The sequence below is a fragment of the Macaca mulatta genome, chromosome 2, assembly GCF_049350105.2.
Source record: "Macaca mulatta isolate MMU2019108-1 chromosome 2, T2T-MMU8v2.0, whole genome shotgun sequence".
NCBI classification, from domain to species: domain Eukaryota; kingdom Metazoa; phylum Chordata; class Mammalia; order Primates; family Cercopithecidae; genus Macaca; species Macaca mulatta.
This window is the reverse complement of record NC_133407.1, coordinates 54,860,370-54,887,003: the sequence shown is the minus strand read 5'-3', so window position 1 is coordinate 54,887,003 and position 26,634 is coordinate 54,860,370. Positions and strand designations below refer to the sequence as shown.

The 26,634-nt window shown below is 36.0% G+C and overlaps 1 protein-coding gene across 1 annotated transcript in view; it reads right to left on the bottom strand.

The window, feature by feature from the left end:
- Positions 1 to 3,275: 3,275 nt before the first annotated feature.
- The window catches only part of AADACL2 (arylacetamide deacetylase like 2), a 30,593-nt gene continuing 7,234 nt past the window's right edge, over positions 3,276 to 26,634 (bottom strand). Inside the window, exons 2-5 of the mRNA XM_001106757.3 lie at positions 24,691 to 24,913; positions 21,660 to 21,729; positions 20,131 to 20,302; positions 3,276 to 7,573 (exon numbers count right to left, since the gene is read on the bottom strand). Of these exons, the coding sequence (XP_001106757.2) occupies positions 6,971 to 7,573; positions 20,131 to 20,302; positions 21,660 to 21,729; positions 24,691 to 24,913 (1,068 nt within the window). The 3' untranslated portion in view covers positions 3,276 to 6,970. The remainder of the gene's footprint in view (positions 7,574 to 20,130; positions 20,303 to 21,659; positions 21,730 to 24,690; positions 24,914 to 26,634) is intronic.

Sequence of the window (26,634 nt, the reverse complement as noted above, 5' to 3'; positions counted from 1 at the left end):
CAGCAGCATCTGTTTTTTATTGACTTGTTAATAATTGCTGTTCTGACTGGCATGAGACGATATTTCATTGTGGTTTTGATTTGCATTTCTCTAATGATCAGTGATATTAAGCTTTTTTTCATATTCTTGTTGGCCACATGTATGTCTTCTTTTGAAAAGTGGTATCTGTTCATATCCTTTGCCCACTTTTTAATGGGGTTATTTGTTTTCCTCTTGTAAATTTAAGTATCTTATATATGCTGGATATTAGACCTTTGTCCAATGCATACTTTGCAAATGTTTTCTCCCATTATGTAGATTATCTGTTTATTCTGTTGCTAGTTTCTTTAGCTGTGCAGAAACTCTTAAGTTTAATTTGATGCCATTTGTCAATTTTTGCTTTTGTCGCGTTTACTGTTGGCGTCTTCATTTTGAAATTTTTGCCTGTTCCTATGTCCAGAATGGTATTGTCCAGGTTGTCTTCAAGGGTTTTTATAGTTTTGGATTTTACATTTAAGTCTTTAATCAATCTTGAGTTGATTTATATATATGGTGTAAGAAAGGGGTTCAGTTTCAATCTTCTGGATATGGTTAGCCAGTTATTTCAGCATCATTTTATTAAATAGGGAGTCATTTCCCCATTGCTTGTTTTTGTCAGCTTTGTTGAAGATCAGTTGGTCGTAAGTGTGCAGCCTTATTTCTGGGCTCTCTATTCTGTTTCATTGGTCTGTGTGTCTGTTTGTGTACCAGTACCATGCTGTTTGAGCCACCTGTGACAAACCCACACCCAACATCATACTGAATGGGCAAAAGCTGGACACATTCCCCTTGAAAACTGGCGGAAGACAAGGATGCTCTCTCTCACCACCTATTCAGCAGAGTATTGGAAGTCCTGGCCAGAGCAATCAGGCAAGAGAAAGAACTAAAGGGCATCCAAATAGGAAGAGAGGAAGTCAAATTATTCCTGTTTGCAGATGACACAATTCTATAACTAGAAAACCCCATAATCTTGTCCCAAAGCTCCCTCAATCGATAAACAACTTCAGCAAAGTTATAGGATACAAAATCAATGTACAAAAATCCCTAGCATTCCTATACACCAACAAGAGCCAAGCCAAGAGCCAAATCAGGAATACAATCCCGTTCACAATTGCCACAAAAAGAATATAATACCTTGGAACACAGCTAACCAGGGAGGTGAAAGATCTCTACAATGGGAATTACAAAACACTGCTCAAAGAAATTAGAGATGACACAAATGGAAAAATTTCCCACGCTCATGGATAGGAAGAATCAATATCATTAAAATGGCCCACCTGCCTAAGGCAATGTGCAGATTCAATGCTATTCCTATCAAACTACCAATAACATTCTTCGCAGAACAAGAAAAAACAATTTTAAAATTCATGTGGAACCAAAACAGTTGGAATAGCCAAGACAATCCTAGGCAAAAAGAACGAAGCTGGAGGTATCAAGTTACCTGACTTCAAACTATACTATAGGAAGTGTCATTTTTCCCCCTATTTGTATCTTACCCATGCCCTCTAGGTTTTATGTGTGTGCCCCCAATGGCACGTAGCGGTCACATAATTATTTCAATACCTTCTGTCTTCTTTTTCATTCCCAATATTGTGTCTCTTTTATTTCTCTATAGTCTGGCGAGGGGCATGTGGTGTTATTTGTCTTATTCGTCTTCAAAAATTATCAGTTTTTGATTTACTTACCTTTCATTTTGTTTTCTGTAAGTGGAAAAGTATAAGCCATATTTTAATTTTAGGGAAACACTCTACTAGACATTTATTTTTGTCCGTTATTACATCCACTCTAACATTCATACACATATATATTCAAATTATATATACCAAAGTGATGGAATATAAAATCCTATACAATTCACCCTGTCATGCACATCACTGCCTGTGGCAGCTGATAGGGAAAACAGTACACATCGAGGGCATAGATCTTTTTGAACCGCTGCAGTAGCTCAGTACTGAGACTGAAGTTTGCCTTATTCGGTGCAAGCTGCACGAAAATTAGTGAACAGAATTTGGTTGGAGATGAAGTAAAATAATCAAGCAAAGAGTGTAGGCCTACAATTGAAAGCAGTCTTCTTTTTGAGTTTATATCAAAGCTGAAAGTATATCACATGGCAGTGAACTTGAATTCCCCATATTCATTAACAGGCTTGAAGGTATGCAAAATTTACATTATACTTATTTTTATATATGTTTTTCTTTATTACAATTACAGGCAAGCTGAAAAAGTGGGCAGCTGCACGCAGCTGCAAAGGCTGCTGCCCAGCCTCTAGCTCACTGAGGACGCAGTGGGAGCCAGAGGGGTGGTGCATCACAGCCAGGGGAGTAGCGTGTGGACCCCATGAAGGCCTAGGTGAGGCTGATCCCATTCCCTCAGTTGTTTGGGGAGTCATGGGCAGTGGCACGGGAGGAGGAGCTGGCATGGTAGATGGCAGTCCAGCCCACCGCCACTGCCACACAAAACCTAGGGTACGGATGTCATTTCTGATAACAGATTGAAATAGATTTCATGATTTGCATATATATTTTAAATGCTTCTTTATACACATGCTCTTACACACAGATATGTATATATATATGTATAAATTTTGCATTGGTCTTAAAGATCCATGAGAAATTTTACCTATTGCACGGTGGGCCTAGCCACGTATTTGATGTGTGTAATCTTGGATATGCTCCTGCTGTGAAACCACAAATGTGATTTTAAAAAATAAATAAAAAGGAGAGAGGTCCTCCTGCTGGAGTTGGAGTCAAACAAAGATGTTCCCAGATAATCTTGCTACAAATGTGGATATTTCTGTCCACAGTGAGGCTTGGAGCAGACTTCTGTGAACTGCCCATAGTGTCATTAGTGTCATTAATGTCTCACCAAGGCACATGCTAGGAGAAATTGTTCCAGTAAGTTCTATCAGTGAGAGTCTTTTTGAAAAGACTCTACAGAGCTATGTGAAAAAATTAAAAGTACTAGTTCACATAACCCAAATGGAACAATGTTCTGGATTAATCAGAACTAGATTTAAAAGGAGCTGCTATGTCTCAAGGGCAAATGATTTTCTTCATAGATGGTGAGTGTACAAAATAGGCTCAAACATGACAAGAGAAGAGTGGTATGTTCTACCCTTGATATGATCCATGAGGGTACCTCTGAGCTCACGGCAGGCTCTGATATGACCTATGCTGTGTTCAGCTAGCAGCTCGGTTTCTGCTGCTATCCTGTTCCCCAGAGAGAAATGCACAGAAGAAAAATTGATGGACTCTTCCTTTCAGAACACATCTAATGACACAAGGCCTTTTTTTTACTTTTAAGAAATTGGAACATATGATACTTGCTAGGAAAATTGATGGACTCTTCCTTTCAGAACACCACCAATGGCACGAGGCCTTTTTTTACTTTTAAGAAATTGGAGCATACAATACTTGCCATATATATATATACATACATATATATATATATATAAACACACACACACAAACACATATATATATCTCACTATATGTATATAAACACACACACACATATGTTGGAGTCCTAACCCCCAATAATTTACATGTGATCTTATTTGCAAACAGGGTCTTTACAAAGACGGTAAGGTTAAAATGAAGTTATTAGGGTGGGCCCTAATCTAATCTGACTGCTATCTGTATAAAAAGGGAAAATTGGAGAAGAACACATACAAAGGGAGAATATCATGTGAAGATTGGAGTTATGCTGCTACAGGCCAGGAGTCCTGAAACAGATCCATCCTTGGTGCCTTCAGAGGGATCATGGCGTGCTGACACCTTGATCTCCAACTTCTAGCCTTCTGAACCATGAGGCAATAAATTCCTTTTGTTTATTTAAGGCACTCAGTTTGTGACATTTTGTTACAGCAGCTCTAGCAAACAAACACAATGCTGGAATGGATATTTCAGCAGAAAAACCTAGAGATTTCCTTTAGGATGTGGCTGTTTGGAGGTACTTTGGAAATGTTACTCCTTTACATGTTAGATATGTGTGTCAGAAACCTACACCTATGTGTTTCCAGGAGACACAGGCAGATCATCAGTAAAAATAACAGATGAGTTGTAGAAATTTGGATAGAAAAAATCAAGAATTTCTTCTGTATACTTTCCCTGGGTATTATGAAGGTAGGTTGTGGAGCTGTATCATCAAGACTTGGGACTTGGACTAAGACACAAACTATAACATAAACCCTTGCCTTGGTACCTAGAGAATATTGAATTTGACTCTCAGGTTCTGTATAACTATTTCTCTTAGAAAGGAATATGAGATGTAAATACAAATCGATGTCTGGATAACATAGCTACAAAGAGACTGAAAACATTGGACTTTCTAGCTGTCGTGGCATGGGGTGTAATCAAGTCTTCCCCTACACTGTCAAGAAATAAATTAGAATTGTTGAAAGATACAACATTACAGCTAGGTAGTTTCTGTACCACTGTAGGATGACTATAGTTAACAATAATATATTACATAATTTCAAACAGCTAAAAAAGGATATTGAACATTCCCAACACAAAGAAATTCTAAATGTTTGGGATGATGTGCCAATTACCGTGATATAATCACGATACATGATATGTATTGAAACACCACTATGTATCCCATGAATATGTACAATTATTGTCAATTTGAAAATAAAATAAAGTACATTATAACAGATGACTTTTGTTCACTTGTTTCCAAACTTAATGTCTTGATCACAATGCTCACACCACCATACAAAAGGGAACAAACTTTGAAAGTAAGATCCAGTGAAATGAACACTAGCATGCAAATAGTAACAGTGCCTGGATAAAGCCACAAAAGAAGTTAGTGAGGTAAGGGACTGCAAAGGAAGCTAGTCTAGCTGTGGTTCCTTCCAGAAATATTCTGGGACCAAATTTACAGAATAAATAAAAAAGGATTGACTGGCCTACCTTAGCATATGTTTCTACCGTATACTTATGTAGCAAAAAAAGAAGGGCTTTCCTGCTCTGCAAGATACAAAATTTTTCAAAAATTAAAACAAACAGGAGCCACCCTTCCTGTTTCAAGGCTTGAAAGTGCATACTAGTGACACTACACACTAGTGTAGTGCTTACAAAATCGAAAGGATTTTTAGTCAGGAATCATTGTGAAAAATGTTCAGACAATAGGACAATCAACAAAATTTACTTCCTAGAGAGCTGCATTTTTAATGATTTGCTTACAAATCAGCACATGCTGTTAAAAAGAAGAGATTTCTAGTACTTGTTTTCCTAATTAGAATGGGCAGCCAGTATGTTAAATGATTAAAAAGAACTGGAACCAGATTCAGTATCATGAAAAACAAATTACAAATTTTAAAATATATCGAGTTTAAAGCGGGTCAAATCAGAATTATGAAAAATAGAATTCTCTTAGTGTATATAGCATAGCATATAGTATCAAATCTCCATTTAGATTTTATTTCTCAGAGGAAAAAATTAACAGATTCCCGTGACACTTATTTTCATTTGTCATAGTCAAGGATGCGTTTTTAACTTTGAGGTACTGAAATTGAGTGAAAGAAAAAGGGCTCTTTGAACATAATTAATTTCTCTCTACATTAAAATAATCTTATTTTGTTTGTGGACTGAATTGCCTTCTGAATAATGGAGAATTGAGAAAAATGTCTGGTCCCAACTGAATAAGTTGCTTTTGGGTCAATTGGATGGTAGATTTTTCACACACACATGCACGTACTCATACATACACACATTTTTTACTACATTTTTAACTTCTTAATTGGATTCAACTGACTATGCTTAATACTAAAATTTATAACATCGTACCATGGATCTGTTTTCATAGCAATAAATTTTCAGTTTTCTGTTTATGATTCCAGTCAACAAAAGGACTACGAAGTGATTTATTCTTTAGGTAATTTCAGATGATACATTCGAAAGTTTTTGGGAGAAACTTTTCTAGTCCATACTCAAATGCTCTTCATTATTGAATGCATATTTAGATCAGGTTCTTGAATTATATTGATCTGCTGCCTCCTTTAAAAAATAAAATTTAACTGAAAATGTTTTTAAAAATGGCCTCCCAAAAGATAACTACATCCTAATGTCTGAGGGTTACTTTATAAAGAAAAGGGTGGGGGAAATATGCAAATGCAATTAAATTGAGGATCGTGAGATGCAGAGATTATCCTAGACCATTTAGGTAGACCCTCCTAAGTATAAACACATGTGTTTTTCTAAGAGAAGCCCATAGGGAGATTAGACACAGGCAGAGAAGAAGGTAATGTGAAGATGAAGCAGAAAGAGATTGGAAGATGCTGGCCTTCAAGATTTAAAGTGATCTAACAATAGTCAAAGAATACTGGCAGCCACCTGAGGTTAAAAGAGGCAAAGAGCACCTTCTAGAGAGTCTCCAAGAAACGTGTGTCTCTTGCCTATGACTTGGTTTGGACCTAATTTCATAGTTTAGGACCGCAGAACTGTAAAAGAATAAATGTCTGTTGTTTTAAGCAACTGAATTTGTAGTAATTTGCTATAATAGTCACAAGAAACTAATATAGGGTCCATAGAATTTATTTAGTCCAGTGGTTTCCATACATTTTTAGCAGCAAGTTTGTTCCATTCTTTTTTCTCTTCCCACTCACTACAACAATTTCTGTGCCTATCTGGAAACTATCTTTCCTAATTTGCCAATAACCACTCTTATTTCTCAACTTTAATAAGCACTGGTTCTTATTAGGACCAACATAATTATAATAAATTATAAGTAAGGAGAAAATAGGCCAGATTACATACATTTTACATATTCAGGGTCTGCAAGTCAGAAAATTTAATAACTGTTCAAGGACACACATTAACTGCTATAAAATGATTCAAATATAGATTTAGACAACTCAAATGACATTGTTCTTTGCCCCCAAACTACAAAATATCACAAATTACAATCCACCATGTAAGGGCTATACATATACATCATCATCATATATTTATAAATTCTTATCCAGCCAACTTACATACATATCTCTTATCCTAAGACCTAGGCGTAAATAAAATGGTGAAGTCATGTATGATAAAGCTCCATGAATTCCATCCTCAATATGGTCATGAACAACTTGGACTCCAACATTTCGAAGTCTTGTAACATACATAAGTCCATCGTCTCTTAAGACATCATGTTGACAAGTAAGAATATAGGTTAGTGGCAAATTCTGTAACTGAGAATCATTGGCCAACAAGGGTAATGCTCTGCTGTCTGTAAGTCCTGGCAATGAATAACTAAGTCCTCCAAGAATTGGTTCAGTATACACATAGTCTTTTCTATACTTCTCAGGAAGGAGAATACTCCAGTTAACAAACTTAAACAGATGTCTTGACTCCAGAGGCATGTGTTGGTTTCTTCTCATTGCCCGGGGAAGTGCTTCATCCTTGGTGAAATATAAGCTCACGAGTTTTATGGCTACATCCCTGGTCAAAACTATACCATGCTCATTTTCTCGGTGAGATGGCAAATAAGAATCTGTTATCTGTAGGCCAGGGTAAAGTAAGACTTGCATCTTGATTTTATGTTTTATTTCAGCATCATTCTGCACCTGAAAATATATGGTAATATTCTGTAATACAAAATTTTCCAAAATACCAGGAGAATAAAATTTAATCTTAATTATCTAGCAATCATGAGATAAACAAATCTACATAAATTGATGTGATATATCATAATTATTTTTACAATATTTAAAATATATTTCCATGGCATGAAAAAAAATTCAAACCAATTTAAAATTAAAATTTTTAAAATATTGATTTTGTGTGTGAGGAAAAAAGGAGAAAGAATAAGAGAAGAGGGGGAAAGAGACAGAGAATGTACAAGGCAAGAGAGATATGCAGGATATTTTGGTCAAAAATCACAAATGAATATGATCCAATTCTAAAGATATTTCTAGGGGAAATTGACAGTACAAATAAGTTTGTAAAAATCCTTCTTAAATAAAGTAGCCAGAGTGAGTTGAAGAAATAAATATAGCTATTAAATCATATTATTTCATTATAGAATCTAAAAAAAGTCTTAAAAATTTTTAGAATATGTTCTTTGGCAACAAGGTAGACATTACCAACATCATACCATAATTTTTAAGAAACATTATCCCAGTGCAAAAGCACATGGACCAAGGTGAAGAAAAATAAAAAGCCAATCAACAGGTATTTTATGAAAATGATGCAGTGTTGGAGAAACAAAGGAAGAAAATTATGACAAAAATTGATGTGCATAAGTTTGATACGCAAGGAAAAAATGTGAAGTACTTAATAAGGAGTGCCTTTTCTTTTCCAAAGAGAAAGGCATTTGAGACCTCACCTATGACCCTGCAGACTGCAAGAGAACACCTTGAATTAATCTCCCAGGAGTTATTGCTTGGCTAGAGGCTGGCATCTGGACAAATGAAAATACCTGCTACTGCTCCAAGTGAAAAGCTCAGGACCACAGAAGGTACCTCTAAATCAACCATTCACCACAGTGATTAGCTGAACAGAAAGGAAAAACTAAATTGAAGTCCAAGAGGTACCTCAGAAAAGGAAATGGTATCCTACCATCTCCACAACGTACTTCCAAGATGCTAGAGGTTTAAGCTCCACAATGTACTTTCAAGATGCTAGAAGTTTAAGCTCCACAACGTACTTCCAAGATGCTAGAGGTTTAATGAGTGTAGAATGAAAATGAACCAAAATAAAGTTAACTTACAGAAACCTTCCTAGATCCCAAATCTCTCTGCAGTGCCCTTAGGTAGATAACTTACTAATCAAAGATTGTTATCAATAGCCCACCCTCAGTCATCCTACTCTCCATCTTGCTAATCTAGAAAAAAAACCAAACAAACAGAGAACACATAAACAGGGACAGGTCAAAAAGTGTCCATCAATACCCTTGCCTGACCCTACCTTTCCTTTCTGGAATGCCATATGGAATAAATCACTTCAACAAATGTGTCAGTATTTCCCATTTCTATGTTCCCCGTTATGTCATTTGTTACTTTGCCATTCAAGGCATTTTTCCTCTCTAATATTCTTCAAAACCCATGCTAAAGTCAGTTCTCTTCAAGATATTGGAAAAGCAACTGAGTCAGATTCTCTGAGGTTGGCAATTTTGCCATAGTGTTAACAACTATGTTATTTATCTGGTGTGTTTCAGATATTTTCTACACATTTTATATATACTCATAAGCATATATGTGTGATTATGCATGTGAATACCTGATCAAAGGAAACGCTTCTTTTTTAAATTCCCAAATCTCTATTACCTCTTTAAGACCAATTGTCATTTTTCCTTTTTATACAAAAATGTACATGATTAATCTTTCTACTTGGTTTTGAATTTCACAAACACTGACATGATACCTGAGTTGTCATTGTACCCCTTACTGGACATAAGATAATAAAGTCATTAATATAATACGGGAAAATCATTGAAAAATGAATATTTTAATAATATGGAAACCATAATATTATAAACCATAATATCTGATTTATAATTCTTTTAACAGGACACTATATCTGGAGCCAGGAATAATAAGATCCGAGAAACAGTAACAAGTATAAGACAAGTAGGTCCCAAAAGTAACGCTGAATGATTGACCTATCTATAGCTTAGTTCTTTGCTCCTAGACCTATATGGTCCCGAAGACAACGAGCTAAGCAAAGTTCAAAAGTGTGCATAAACATTAATACTAAACCAAAACAAGCCTAGAATGGAGCATTCTATAAAATGGAAATGAAGGAATGGATATATATTTCTGATTTTGTGGGTAACTAATATGTACTTGAGTGCAAAAAAATATGTGACATTCCTCTCAGGATGTTATTACTTTGTAAAGAATAAGAATGAAAAAGTAAAATATCAAAAAAGTTGAGAGAACATATCTAGCTCATGACAATGTCCTTAGAGTTTAGACACTGGTAACTGATTGCTGCTGTGTGCCTCATACCTGAGACTTCGTGCCCTTGAAGGTTAATTGTCACATTACCAATCTGCAGCTGAGGGGGCCCTTGCAGACCTGAGAAATGAGATATCATCAATGCTGGCTTCTGCAGAATACTGAGCCTGGCAGTCAGGCAGGAGGGGAAGGCATGCAGAGGGGGCTGCTACGGGAAGTATGCCAACCTGGGCAGGTAGCATCTTGTGTCCCCATACCCATCAGAACCTACATCTTTTTGTAGAACAGGAAGCACAAGATTGATACCAGCCACTCAAACTGCAAATCATGCCATAGCTAACAGTGTGACCTCAATTATCCTGGATTAAGAAAATAACAGGTGGCCAACCCTAAACTCTGCCCATAACAAGGGGAAAAGTCCTTGGGACCTGAGTGAGGTCTGGGGCTAATCTGTGGGAATCTTTTCTGGACACTCCCCTTTGATTTGAATGCCTTTCCACTCATTGAACAATTTATTTATGAACCCTATAATAAGAATGAGTAGGAAACATTTACCAAATACTAGCAACATGTTGCAATATTATGCTAGAACTTACAGGAGATACGAAAAAATTATGAAACCTATACTTTTCTAAGTTATACTTTCCAAAATGCTTTCATATTGTTGCAAGATTTTATCCTTATAACCTCTGCTTATCCTTTCCAGGAAGGCTTTGTCCACTAACCTTACCTTGTTGTTTATATATCAGTTTTTTCTTTTTTTTGTAGAGATGGGGTTTCGCCATGTTGCTCCTAATGACTAATGAAGCCAATCATCTTCTCTTATGGCAATGTCCTTAGAATTTAGACACTGGTAACTGTATTTCAAATTTCTATTTACAGTTTTATCATATTTCCAATATAATAAAGACCTTTGGACATCTAAGTAACTCATAGACTGTGGAAGAGTTTAAGTAAAGTCCGTCTTTATTCTTAATCTTTTTCAACAATGAACATTATTTTCATGAAAACAAAATGGATACTACGTATTTGAGCTTTCCTTTATAATTAAACACGATTAATCCTAAACTTATGGTATTTACAGTAAAATTGTCTCATATATATTATTTGCTCTGTCCCTCCTTTATTAAGTCACCAAGTATGAATCTTTAATTGGTTCAAGTTATAGGTTGTGTTTTTCAAGTTATAGGCCATGCCACTGTTAAGATTGTCACCAAGAAAGTAATTTATTTATACCATGAAGACTGGTCTCCTAAGTCTATACTTTTGAGAGCAAAATTTGGGACCCAGTTCATGAAAATCTGCTATGCCATGCTAAAATGCTTGGAGTAAACATGTTGACCAGCACCATTTTCACTCCTACATCAGTGTTTTCATTCACAAACAACCCTCTTGGACAGCATGAATTGGGAGTGGTGGCTGAAAGGAAGTTGGTAACAAAGTCAGAGAAGGGATGATCCATGACTTCATGTCCTGTGTCATTCTATGACTAAACTGCTTCAAAGCCCATTCGAAGCAGTAATCTGCCATGGACACTTGTGCTTGACCTAAAGTCAACTCCAGAGAGTCTGAGGCATTACTGAATCCTCTCCCATTTCCCAATTACCCTGTGACCATTCAAAGGACATGGCACTTTCCTAGAGAATGATAGTTTCCACTGCCAGAGGAACATATTGCAGCCCTTGCACTTTGCCCCTCATCATCTACTACGCTTCTCAATCCAGTTACTGGTTCACAAGATACCCTACCATCTAGCTCCCTGATTTGAGTGTGTGTTATTCAAATTCCTGCATGCCCACACCAACTTATCCATGGCCTGTTATCCATGTAAGGATGGATTTACACAAAATGATAACTTGTTATTTGAGGAGTTCCTACATTGCTATTGATAAGTATTGCTCACCAAACTTAACATATCTGTCATTTTCAACCCAGAGCATTTAACTTCATAGCAACTGTGACTGCTATCCCCACTAATTTTCCTTTCTATCAACTACCCCTAACAACCCCAAACCTGATTCCACCAATACACAACCAGCCAATGAGTATCTTGATAAACTATGAACCACCATGAAGAAATTCCAATATGGGAGGATTTTTTTGGCCTCATCCAAGCATGCATGTTCCAACCATGCTGGAAACTGCAAAACTCCCACACAGGCTAGACAGAGTCCAGGATAATCAGCCTGCTCTCCTCCTTGCAGGTTAATCCTGTCCTTTCCTGATACTTATTCTTCCCCTAAAATCCCACTTCCCACTTTGTGTCCTAAAAGTATGACAGTAAAACAGATTATATCACTCAAAAGTGCAGGACTCATGGTGATACCACTTCCAGGTGCAAGTAACAGAAGACAGATGTTTCTGCTTCTGATGGATTTCAGGCGACCTGTATAACACTGAATGATGGGATTACACAGAGGTAAACAAACAAAATAATAGAAACTAACATACATATTATCTATGTATGGGACATCATCCCATGTCCAAGAATGCTGTATGTCAGTCACATTTTTCTAAAAATTATCACCATTGATTATAATTTCTGATTAACATTTGCTATTAAACTGTTTTTAAAGAATTTTTTTTATATTTTTAAAGAAGTGTCACATATGTAATATCATATATAGCCATAGAAATATTGGATGCCATAGAAATATTATTATAAATAAGATGATAAGGCTTTATTACCACCTTATGAAAGAAGATACAAATTAGAAGCAAAAGTATATTTAGAAAGACCAAAGCTATAAACCTAAATAAGTAGAGGTATCGTATATCATAGCTTCCTCTTTAAATTACCTACACTGAAATACTTATTTTTTAGAATATCTAAGAGAGTAGGACTTACTAATTACTTCAAAATATCAAATAAATTCCCATTATTTTACGAAAGTAAAAAGAATATCTCTGATCCTAAATAAGAGCAATGCACACATTATTTTAAAATAAAATGTGGCCATGAAATTGTATTTAGGTGATATGATTAAAGTTTAGAAATACTTTTTCCTCTTAATTAAAGATTAAGGCACCATGTCCACAAAAGTTTTCAAGCTGTAGTGATCTTCCAGATCATTGTGACCAGCGAGCCACATTAGTGAGTTTAGGACACATCATGTGATGTTGCCAGGAAATCTAGCAATAATAGGTATAAGATATTCATTTCTTCTCAATAAAGAATACAATTGAAAAATGACAGGATAGTATATGTGTCCTAATCCATGAGAAAATCCTTTTATAATGTGAATGGAAACAAAAGAGTCATTTTTTATATATCTCTCAGTGGTGATTATTGATACCGAATTTTTAAAGTCATAATCTATAACATATTGTCGATCACAGGATCATGAAACATTGGAAAAAATGAGCTCTATAATCATTTCAAAGTAAAAGTTGATGCTTATGACCCCAAATAAAAACAGTACAGGGAGTAAAGTTTTTCAATGAAAATTTAATTCATGTAGAAAGTTTAGCAGTCCATGAAGAACAAATAACTTAAAGCATAATCATAAAAGTAAATAGGAAAGGATAAAGAAAATCACCTTATTAAATGCTCATGAAGTACACTGAGTTCTTCTGCAGTCTGTTCATCTGCATGCTGCACTATGTTCCCTCTGAACAGATAAATCAGAACATCTAAATAGACACTATGTTCTTATATAATTAATTAAGAAATAGAATGATGTTCTCTTAGAACGCACTCATTAGACATAAAACTCATGTTCTATTAGAATTCACTCATTCCTTCCCTCTGAAGGGTATAATCTATTCATGAAGGACCCACCCTCCTGCCCCAAACGCCTCTCACTAGGCTCAGTCTTTCAACACTGCCACATTGGGGATCAGATTTCAACATGAGCTTTGACTGGGAAAGACCAATAGAATAGATATTATGTATGTTTAAGAAATAGAAATAGAATAATTTAAGAAATAGAGTGATTTTTATTCACTTTTGTGCTGTCCTACAGATTTTACTGAGAATCACATCTCTGTTTGGGGCCGGTGTTACTAAGTATTGTTCTGCTGAAAAGTTATAAGGTAGGGTATCACATTTTCATGAATCTGTATGGCTACATCCAACTGTTATTTCTTTTTTCTTTCTTTCTTTTCTTTTTTGTTGTTTAGAGGCATGGTCTTGCTCTGTCACCCATGTTGGAGTGCAGTGGTGTGATTCTAGTTCACTGCAAACCTCGAACTCCTGGGCCCAAGCAATCCTCCTGCCTCAGCCTATTGAGTGGCTGGGACTACAGGAGTGTACCACTACCCCTGGCTATTTTTATTTTTTTGCCTAGACTGGTCTTGAGCTCCTGGCCTCAACTAATCCTCCCCACTGGGCTTCCCAAAGTGCTGGGACTATAGGAATGAGCCAATACACCAAGCCCAATTGTTGTTTCAGTTATGCTTGCTACACTTGCAAAGCCAAGCAAATGTTACAAATGTGCAAGAAGAAATTAGAGGTGTGGTAAGATGTTGCTTAATCACTATTGGGTAATTGTTGGAGCTTTCAGAATCTCTACATTCCCCAAACCGGTTTCAGATGAAATTTTAGACCAGACTGCTATACAATTTTACATAGTAATTAGTATAATAATCTCTAAGCAGGGCATTCTCCAATTTTTACCCTCTATCACACTCCTCATTTTACTCCAGCAAGATCTTTTAAATAAATGACATTATTTCAAGTAAATAGCAAACAAGTTCATGCTGGAAGAGTCCTCAGGAATCAACATGTCTAATGGTTTGCAAATTTTCTTCTTGGCAATGAAGCCCTCTTTTATTTTTCTCCTAAGAACATTTACTTAGAGCTCTAAACATGAAGGGCAACTAAAGTGGAACAGGTTGGGTTGAAAGGAGGCCCAGGCATAGAACCAAAGGTGAGGCTTTTTTATCACGTCCATTTTGGTTTCACAATAGGATTTTGTGTGTATGATGTCATAGATTAATATATACATATAGGCATATGTATATGTATGTATATGTATGTATGTGCATATGTACTTATATATGTATGTATAACATATATTTCAAGTGTATATGTATGTAAAATATGTATGTATATAAACTTCTTCCTGTGCTTTATTCCTGAATCTTATAATACTTAAGAGGAAAGAAATTTTAAAAAATAAATAGAGAGGCACCTAGAGTAACGTTTTGGTTCAAATTTTTATAACTAAAGTCATATTTTAAAAAGTACAGAGCAGTTTTTCTCAAAAAGAAGTCTGAAGAAGACCAGTTTCATCATTGTTTTAAAATAGAAAGGTAAGAGAATGAAGAATAAAAATTACATGAACATCTCAACGGATGCATAAAATGGCTTGACAAAATGCAATATCTTTTCATAATACAAAATCTCAACTAAGTATGTATAGAGGAAAGTACCTCAACATAATAAATAAAGGCCATATAGACAAGCTCACAGCTAACATCATAGTCAGTGGTGAAAAGCTGAAAGCTTTTCCTCTGAGATCAGGAACAAGACAAAGATACCCGTTCTCACCGTATCTATTTAACAAAATACTAGAAGACCTAGTCAGAACTGTTAAAAAACAAAAACACAAACAAACAAAAACATAAATAAAAAGCATCCAAATGAGAAAGAAGTAAAAATGTCTGGGCCGGGTGCCGTGGCTCACGCCTGTAATTCCAGCACTTTGGGAGGCTGAGGCGGGCGGATCACGAGGTCAGGAGATCGAGACCATCCTGGCTGACACTGTGAAATGCCGTCTCTACTAAAAATACAAAAATTAGCTAGGCATGATGGCGGATGCCTGTAGTCCCAGCTACTCGGGAGGCTGAGGCAGGAGAATGGCATGAACCCAGAAGGCAGAGCGTGCAGTGAGTGGAGATCATGCCACTGCACTCCAGCCTGGGCAACAGAGTGAGACTCTGTCTCAAAAAAAAAAAAAAAAAAAAAGTGTGTTTGTAGATTACATGATATCAGATACAGAAAACCCTAAGACTATCAAAAACCTGTTAGTACAAGTAAATAAATTCAGTAAAGTCGCAGGATACAAATTCAACATTCAAAAATCACTTGCATTTCTGTATACTAACAACAAACTATCTTAAAAAGAAATTTTAAAAAATCCCATTTCAACAGCAACAAAAATAAGTACATAAATAAAACGCTAGGAATAAATTTAACCAAGGAGGTAGAAAGATCTATACACAGTAAGCTATAAAATATTAAAGAAAGAAATTGAAGAAGACACAAGTAAATGAAAAGATTAACCATGTTTCTGGGTCCAAATAATTAATATTGTTAAAATGTCTATACTACACAAAGCAATGTACAGATTCAATGCAATTCCAACCAAAATTTCAATGGTATTTTTTACAGAAATAGAAAATTCATATAGAACCACGAAAGACTGAATAGTCAATATAATCTTGAGTAAAAAGAACAAACCTGGAGGCATGACAATCCCTGATTTCAAAATAAACTGTAAAGCTACAATAATCAAAACAGTATGGTACTGGCATAAAAACAAACATATAGACCAATGGAACAGGATAAAGAGCTAAGAAATAAATTGTTGTTTTAGTTCAGTTAGTGCTGCTGCAACAGAATGCCTGAGACTGGGTAATTTATTTAAAAAAAAAAAAACTGTCTCACAATTCTAGTGGTTGAAAGTTTCAAGATTGGGTATCTGCATCTGATAATGGCCTCTGGCTGCTTTAATCCATGGCTGAAAGAGAATCAGGAATCTGCATGTGCAAAGAAATCACATGGCAAGAAAGGAAGCAAGAGAGAGAAACCAAGGAAGCCAAATTCTTTTTAATAATCTGCTGTCTCACAAATTAATTCATTCCCTGGAGAGCAAGAATTCACTCATTCCTTCCCTCTGAAGGGTATTAATCTATTCATGAAGGATCCCCCCTCCTGCCCCAAACACCTCTCACTGGGCTCAGTCTTTCAACACTGCCACATTGGGGATCAAATTTCAACATGAGCTTTGACTGGGAAAGACCAAGCTATAGCAATGGTCAATTGATCTTTGATAAAGGTGCCAAGAACACACAAGAGGAAAAGACAGTCTTTTCAATAAAAAATGTTGAGAATTCTCTATATCCACATGCAGAAGAATGAAAGTGGACATTCATTTCATTTCATATACAAATATCATCTAGAAATGATGAATCAAAGGTTTAACACTTAATATAAAACTGTATAGCTACTGAAAGAAATCTTAAAGAAAAATATCTTAATATTGGTCTAAGCAATAATTTGGGAGGTATGACTCCAAAAGTACAGGCAACAAAAGCAAAAATAGATATATAGGATTGCCTCAAACTAAAAAGCTTCTGCACTAAAAAAGAAACAATCAAGAGAGTGAAGAGACACTCTACAAAATAGAAGAAAATATTTCAAACTATGGGTTCAATAAGGGGTTAATATTCAAAATGTATAAAGAACTCAACTAAATGGCAAGAAAACAAATAATCCAATTTAAAAATTGGAAATAGAACTGAGTAGATATTTCTCAAGAGAGGATGTACAAGTGGTCAACAGGTATACAAAAAAGTGTTCGACATCACCAATTATCCAGGAAATGCAAATTAAAACCCTAATGACATATCAGTTAATGCCTGTTAGAATGGCTACTATCAAAAAAGGGAAAAAATAATAAGCATTGGTAAATGTATAGAGAAAAGGGACCCCTTGTACATTGTTGTTGGAAATGTCCATTAGTGTATCCGTTATGGAAAACAGTACCAGATGATTCAGCAACACCACTTCTAGCTATATATCCAAAGGAAACAAAGTCAATAACATGAAGAGATATCTGTACTCGCATATTCATTGCAGCAGTATTCACAGTAGCCAAGATATGGAATCAAACTGTTTGTCAGTCGGATAAATGGATAAAGAAAATTTGGTGTGTGTGTGTATCTACATATACACACACACAAACACACACAATGGAATATTATTAAGCCTTCAGCAAGAAGAAAATCCTATCATTGGTGACAACATTGATGAACCTGGAGGTCCTTACACTGAATGAAATAAGTCAGGTGAAGACAGACAAATACTGCATAATCTTGCTTATATGTAGAACCTGAGAAAGTTAAGCCCCTAGAAGTGGATAGTAGGTGGTGGTTATGAGGAGCTGGGGATATAGATGCAAGAGGATGGAGATGGGGAAATCGGGGAGATGTTGGTGAAAGATTACAAAGTTTCAGTTACGCAGGATGAATAAGTTCTGGAGATCTAACATTAAGTGCGGTGACTATAGTTAATAATACTGCATACTCAAAATTTGCTAAGACAGATCTTAAACATGCTCACTATACAGAAAAAATAAATGGTAACTATGTTAGGTAACGAGTATGTTACTTAGCTTGTGTTAATTGTTTCAAAATGCATACATATATCAAAACATCATGTTGTACATCTTAAATACATATGATTTTTCGTTTTCAATTGTACCTCAATACAACCTTACAAAAGAGAAAAAAAAAAAAAACAGAAAATAAGAGAGTTGGAATTCTTCCCAAATTATTTAATGAGGCTAGTGTAATTTTTCTCTCAAAACCTGACAAAGACAGGAGGCAGAGGTTGCAGTGAGCCGAGATCGAGCCACTGCACTCCAACCTGGATGACAGAGCAAAACTCCATCTCGGAAAAAAAAAAACAAAAACAAAAACAAAAACAAAAAAAAACCTGACAAAAAGTGTTAAAAAATGAAGACTAATTTCAAAAGTACAAAACATTTAATGAACTAGAGCAAACAGAAAGCAGCAATGTATAAAAATTTTAATTCATCATGACCAAGTAAGGCTCATGCCTAGAATGTAAGCATAATTTAACATTTAATGTTTAAAAATCAATTGGCATAATTTACCACACTAAAAGAATAAATAAGAAAAGTTACACGATCATCTCAATAGCTGCATTAAAATCATTTGACTAATTCAACACCCATTTATGCAAAAAGTATCAGCAAACTAGGAGTAGAAATAACTTCCTCAATCTGACAAAAGCTAACTAGTAATTTCAGGTAATACTATATTTATTGATGAAATATTGAAAAATTTCGTCCGAAAATACAAAGCAAGACAGTTATATTAAATATTTTACTAAAGGCCCCAGACAGTGCACTAATAAAAGAAAAATTAAAAGGAGTAAGTACTGGGAAGCAAGAACTTAAACTGTCTCTAGTCATTGAAAATATAATTGTATAGAAAATCCTAGGAAACTAAAACAAAAGCAAAAACAAAAACAAAACAAAGAACACTAGAGCTATAAGCGAGTTATTGAGGATATGATGGGAAAAGGCCAATATCAAAATCGATTGTATTTCTTTTTTTTTTTTTTTTTTTGAGACGGAGTCTCGCTCTGTCGCCCAGCCCAGGCTGGAGTGCAGTGGCGCGATCTCGGCTCACTGCAAGCTCCGCCTCCCGGGTTCACGCCATTCTCCTGCCTCAGCCTCCCGAGTAGCTGGGACTACAGGCGCCCACAACCGCGCCCGGCTAATTTTTTGTAATTTTTAGTAGAGACGGGGTTTCACCGTGGTCTCGATCTCCTGACCTTGTGATCCGCCCGCCTCGGCCTCCCAAAGTGCTGGGATTACAGGCGTGAGCCACCGCGCCCGGCCAAAATCGATTGTATTTCTACATAGCATAGAAATAAGTTCCAAATTCCTAATTCCAATATGTTCCAAATAAACATTCAGAAAATACTATTTTTAATAAAATGTTAAAAAAAACTCAGGGTAAAATTTGGGAAAAGATTTCCATGATTTCTACACTGAAAATAGCAAAATGTTGCTAAGAAACTGAAGGGGATCTAATAAAAGTATGAGACATGCCATGTACATTAATTGGAAAACTCGATATTATTGAGATGTCAGTCCTCCCCAAAGTTATAGACTCAATGCAATCCTAATAAAAAATCAGTTAGTCTTTCTTTTTAAAAATTGGTAAGATAATCTAATATTTTAATGAGAAAGATATGGAATACTAGAAACATTTTTTTTAAAGAAGAACAAAGTTGAAGTCAGTGTAATATTGGCAGTAGGATAGACATGTATATCAATGGAACAAAAGAATCCAGAAATAGTTACACTAAAGTTAAATAAACGTTTACTCAAGTGCCACTGTAATTCAATGGGAAAGAATGGTCTTTTCAACAAATGGTACTGGAAGAACTGAATTATCTATAGAAAAAAAAAAATGAGCCTCAACTTCTACCTCGTATCATAAAAACAAATATAATGTACCTGTTGAGTGACCGCTGTTGCTAAATTGCCCCCAGAACTGTCTCCTGAAATGCAGATTCGGGTGGGATCCACTCCGTATTTTGTGAGAATTTTTTCCAGAAGAAAAAATTTGACTGCAGCAAGGCCATCTTCAAACTGAGCAGGAAAGTGGTGTTGAGGAGCTAGCCTATAACTTTATAGAAACAATAATAAAGCATTTACAGTTGTATCTGTCCATTTAATTCTCAAATACCAAATAGATGCAATTTTACACCAGCCTTTCTTGTTCAGTGTTCTAAAAATCAAGCCTAAGTTTTCTACTAACTCTTGATTAAAATGAAAATTATTTTAATAAAGTATAAGGTCTTCAATCTTGTACCTAAAGTCCATGGATGGCATTATTTGTGAGGAGTCAGGGGAGTTTTATGAACTTCCTAGGAATTGTAAACAAAATTTTTAGTCCAAGTGTGTTTTAGAATGGAGATGGTCTATGGCTTCCGTCATATTCTCAATATAACTTGTGATCCAAACACTTTTTTATAACCCTTATTTAAAAAGCACAATGGATTGCAGATCTGAGAGCATATTGTAGGCAGTGTCCTAGTTTATCAAGGTCATTTAGGTTAAAGTTTTACAAGCTGACGGTGCATATACTTCATCATGGATAATATCCAGTAGTTATTACTAGATAAAAATTTTGAAATATAAATAAAATTTAAATATGCCAGAGAGCTTGTGTATTTCTGGTAAATCCATTTGTAAGGCAAATTATCACACAATTCTTTTCATGGGCACAAATAGATTTTTTCCCCAGTATATGTAGACTGGTAAAACAGAAAAATACCTCTAGCAGCCTATTCGTAGAGCTTTTCCTTTTTGATCTTCAGAATGCTAAAGCGTGTATATTTCTATAGCCAATAGGAAGTGCTGGTAATAGGGTTCTTAGAATTTTATTATAAGCTATCTAGAAAACTCTAAGTAATTTGTAGCTTAGACATAGATGTGTACCAAAAAGATGTTGGTATCTTTATTTAAAATACAGTGGATTTATACTTTTTAGACAAAGAATGACACAAATTGTAGGGATTTGATAGAATGTATAAGCCAAGCACAAACTTATATTATTATATCAAAACAGATATAAAGTAGTATTTAGATTACTTCAAAAGCTATGAAATTAAACTTCTCTTGCCTGCTCAAATACAATCCAATATCCCAAATGTGTAATAGCTAATGTACTTCCTTCTGTCCAGCTATGTTACTTGGGACACTACTAGAGCCTTATAGGACCTGAGTCTTACATATCTAGAGCAAGTGTTTCCAAAACTGCTTACCCTGGGGTATCATTCAGATATTCTGACAATCACAGAAAAATAATGGGACACTGAAACTCTTTGAGGAGCGGTCTATGATGCAAAAGGTGACAAGTAAAATATATTAATTTAAAAAATTATATTTGAAGCATAGCTGACTTGATGTGGGAGTCAAACCTCTACATGGTAAAGGCAAAAATCATAGTAGCCACAAAAAAAAAAAAAAAATTCTCTTACTCCACACCTACAACGACAGCATCAAGTGTATTTGCAGTCCATCTATTCAGGAAGTCAAAAGCCCTCTGTTCTGAAATGAAGAAATAAACATCAAAGTATTTCATGTAATTAGAAAGCAGTAGAAACAGTTATAGATATGAATGTGAAAATAACTGTGGTTTGTGAATATCACATAGGAGCTTTTATTTCCACCCCCTATTTCCAAGCAGATGGACCTGCATCCACATGGCACCCTCTCCCATTCCTAGTCTTTTCAGCCTCTCTCTCCAGGGAGAAAAGGATGACTTTACCGATTAATTTGGGGAGGATAAACTAGAATAGGTTCAGCCTATTGTAATTTTGTCTTGACATCTGCTGTCTGTACACAATGACCCTTCCCAGGACCCTTTGTATCCTGGTGCATTTTACTTCATCTGAAATAATGGTAACGTTTTGACTTGCATTTATGTGAACTCTGTAAGTTTTTAATTAGTTCAGAAGTCAGAGGAAAAGAAAGTAATAGTATGTATTAAATCTCTAAACATGGTTCTTCAAAACCTCTGTCTTCTCTGAAGATGCCACATAATAAAATAGCCCAATAACATTGGCATTAAGACAGAGTCTAAGGAATAATAACCAGATATGAGAGAGCCTCTGGCAGGTCAGTGTGAAGACTTGATATACATATGAGTTTTGACATGCTTGACGTACAAGCCATTGACTTTCCCCAGACACATAACACACACACACACACACACACACCCCTTTCCCCAGGTCCCCACATATCCTATTTACCAGGGCCCTGGCCAATCACATTGGCAAATTCTGTGACATCTGCTGCTGCTTTATTTACCAGAAGATCCTAGAAATCCAGAGAATTCTAGAGTTGTGATCAAATTCCAGACTTTTCTGGACCTTCTCTTGCACATAAACAAAACTGCAAAGTAAAAACTAACCACGGGGTATATATATAACCTGGAACACGGGAAAGTAAGTCACCTAGTCTTTTAAATAGACAAAAATAACGTTTTCTTAAAGATTAAGTTAATTTTCAAGAAAAAGCCATGCATAGATAAAGACCAAAATGTACAAGACCTAAGAACTCTCTGAACTTTACCGTGTTAACAAAAGACCATATTTTCTTTTTTTTTTTTTTAAATCTGCAGATTAGGGAGACATAGCCTTCCATGGAAAATAAAAGTGTGCTCCAGAGACCAAAAAGAGGGTCTGTGGCTTAAATACGGAGAATCAGCTGGCACCCCTCAATCAGAATCAGATCTATATATATAAATAAAGGATTCAAACTTATTCAAATAGTTCAAAGGAGCTGATTCCTGATTGGGTGGTTTCCAAGTCCCAAACTGAAAGTCTGTTAGATACCCCTTTCAAGCAACCGGTGGGAGGAGTTTTCTAGTCAAAGTGTTTTAGCTTGGAAACATCTTAGCTCAGGGGCACAAACAGTATGTTTGGATCTGCCTTCTCTGGGAACAAAGGGATGTGTGACCACCCTTTTCTCACTCATTATGGACACTGAGTTCTTAATATCATAATTTGGGTATCTTTATCAGCCACAGGGAGTCCATTTCATCCAGAGAACTTGTGGTCTTATTTCCAGTTTCATTTCATAACCAACATTTTCCTGTATTTCTTAGTTCTCAAAGCAACTTTGATATGTTTTAGAGAAGAAAAAAGAGGAAGCCTGGGGGAAAAGAAAGAAAATTAAAATTTGCAAATACTAGAAAATAGTTATAATGTCTTTTTTCTTGGCGAAAAAATAGAAAGTATCTAAGTCTTTTCCAGTCTATTCACATATGTTTGGGAGATCTGAAAACAAATAATGTGTAAATATAAAACCAAAATATTGAAAAAAGACATCTAGAATTTAGCTAAGCGGAATGTTGGAATGTCATATCCTGAATAATAATTCTCAGTTTTAGAAATTATTGATCACAGTCATTGCCTACGGTCTTTACATTGTAAAGTAATGTAAAGTAATTACAATTACTTTATAAAAGTAATAAAAAATTTATTTATAAAAAAATAAAAGTAATTACAATTACTTTACATTGTCAATAAAAAGAGATATAAACCTCATAATCAGGAATACTTCTTAGTATTTTTCAAAGTGATATTTTCCCATCAGTGGCCATTTCTTTTATGCTTACTCAATTCCTAGGTAATATGTATATGAACACTTGGATATTTCATAGACCTGAAAAAACTTCAGTGGAATGAATGCATTTCTTTGAAGAGAAATGAGGCAAACTTGGTATTTATCTTATCGAGAAAGCAGGTTATTCTGACCATTTTAATGCATGATATAAATTAAATTATAGATGAAATCTAATTTATTGAAAACATAAAGAAGATAAAAAAATTCATAAAAGAAAAGAGTTAGAACATTCTGGATAATAATCCCTCTAGAGATCATCAGATGTCCCTCTCATTCACTCTGTGTGTACTATTTTTCTTCACAAAAACATTTATTGGATAATCACTGTATGAAAAATGCCTAAAAAGACAAGTAAGGAACTTCGACTTTATGGGAAGAGCTTACTATCACATAGTACTATTTTGTGCTTTCTTTTTAAAGTCAATACTAACGACTGCATTCTAAGTCTTACTACTGTTTATATTATGTTATCAATAACTGCAAACTTGATCTTGTAGTAACCAAAAGCAAATGCTTTTGACTTGTTAATTAAAACATCTGCATCCCCTCAATGTTTCTGCTCCAAATTCAGATCCCAAGAAAAAAAGTTTTAGTAATTGACTTTATATCCTATTTTCATTTGATATATATTCATTCAATATGAAAGCTAAGGATAATAAAAAACAAAGCAAAACAAAAACTGAATTTAAAATCCCCTTTGCCAAACATATGTCTATGTCTCTTTATTAGATATCTAACATTTATATCTATACTTATCCATATCCAGACAAATATATATATAGATGTATATATCAGTATAAGTGTGTATATTTATATAAAATAGTTTTTATATCAAAAACGTAGGGCTAGCTACACTTTTTCCTTACACAGTGAACTTACTGGAACTTCCAAAACAAAAACCACCACCATGAAAATATATTACAGCTCGCCTTCGGGTTTCTGACTTTCTTTTTGGCAAGTACAATCGTACTGGAATATCAACAAATGTTGTATCAGTCACTGTGATGTATTCATCTGAAAGTGGTTGGGTATAATCCAGCCTGAATATCATGGATATAAACTCTTCATATCTCATAATACCCATATTTTCAAAACACATAGCCTGTAAGAACAAAACAAACAAAATTAAATATTTAGATATGTAAATAACACCAAATGTATATAAAAAGAAAGTTTAAAAGGAAGAAAAAATAAGCAAAGTAAACAAAAAGAAATAGACTATTTATAAATATTATTTCCAAATAATACTGTAAAGATCTTATTGCATAATCTTCTTGCCCTTGAAAATCTCAAATATCTGGCAAGCTGGCCGAATAGGAACAGCTGCGGTCTGCAGCTCCCAGTGAGAGCAATGCAGAAGGCAGGTGATTTCTGCATTTCCAACTGAGGCACCCAGTTCATCTCATGGGGATTGGTTAGGCAGTGGGTGTAGCCCACAGAGGGCGAGCAGAAACAGGGTGGGGCACTGCTTCACCCAGGAAGTGCAAAGAGCCAGGGGACCTCCTTCCCCCAGCCAAGGGAAGCCATTGAAGGACTGTGCCACCCAGCTGAGATACTACGCTTTTCCATGGTTTTTGCAATCTTCAAATCAGGAGATTCTCTCGTGTACCTACAATACCAAGGCCCTGGGTTTTAAGCAAAAAATGGGTGGCAGTTTGGGCAGACATGGAGCTAGCTGCAGGAGTTTCTTTTGTACCCCAGTGGTGCTTGGAGCTCCAGTGAGACAGAACTGTTCACTCCCCTGGAAAGGAGGCTGAAGCCAGAGAGCCAAGAGGTCTCGATCAGAGGGTTCCACTCCCACCGAGCCCAGCAAGCTAAGATCCACTGGCTTGAAATCCTCACTGCCAGCACAGCAGTCTGAAGTCAACCTGGGATGATCTAACTTGGTGTGGGGAGAAGGGTCTACCATTACTGAAGCTTGAGTAGGTGGTTTTCCCCTGACCCTGCTAAGGAGGCTGGGAGGTTTGGACTGGGTGGAATTCAGCACCAAGTAGCAAAGTGTCTGTGGCCAGACTGCCTCTTTAGGTTCCTCCTCACTTGGCAGGGCATATCTGAAAGAAAGGCAGCAACTCTGGTCAGAGGCTTACAGATAAAACTCCCATCTTCCTGAGACAGAGCACCTGGGGGAAGAGGACGCTGTGGGCACAGCTTCAGCAGACTGAAACTTTCCCGCCTGCTGACTCTGAAGAGAGTAGCTGATCCTGAGAAGGAGGAGTCTCCCAACACAGTGCTTGATCTCTGCTAAGGGACAGACTGTCTCCTCAAATGCATCCTTGACCCCTGTGCCTCCTGACAGGGAGACATCTCCCAGCAAGGGTCAACAGACACCTCATACAGGAGAGCTCTGGCTGGCATCAGGATGGTGCCCCTCTGGGATGAAGCTTCCAGAGGAAGGAGCAAGCAGCAATCTTTGCTGTTCTGCAGCCTCCACTGGTGATACCCAGGCAAACAGGGTCTGGAATGGACATCCAGCAAACTGCAATAGACCTGCAGAAGAGGAGCCTAACTGTTAGAAGAAAAACTGACAAAAACCAACAACATCAACATCAACAAAAAGGACCCCCACACAAAAACCCCGTCCAGAGGTCATCAGCCTCAAAGATCAAAGGTAGATAAGTCCATGAAAATGATGAAAAACCAGCCCAGAAATGCTGAAAATTCCAAAGACCAGAATGACTCTTTTCCAGATGATTGTAACTCCTCTCCAGCAAGGGCACAAACGTGGATGGAGAATGAGATTGACGAATTGACAGAAGTAGGATTCGGAAGGTGGATAATAACAAGCTCCTCTGAGCTAAAGGAGCATGTTCTACCCCACTGCAA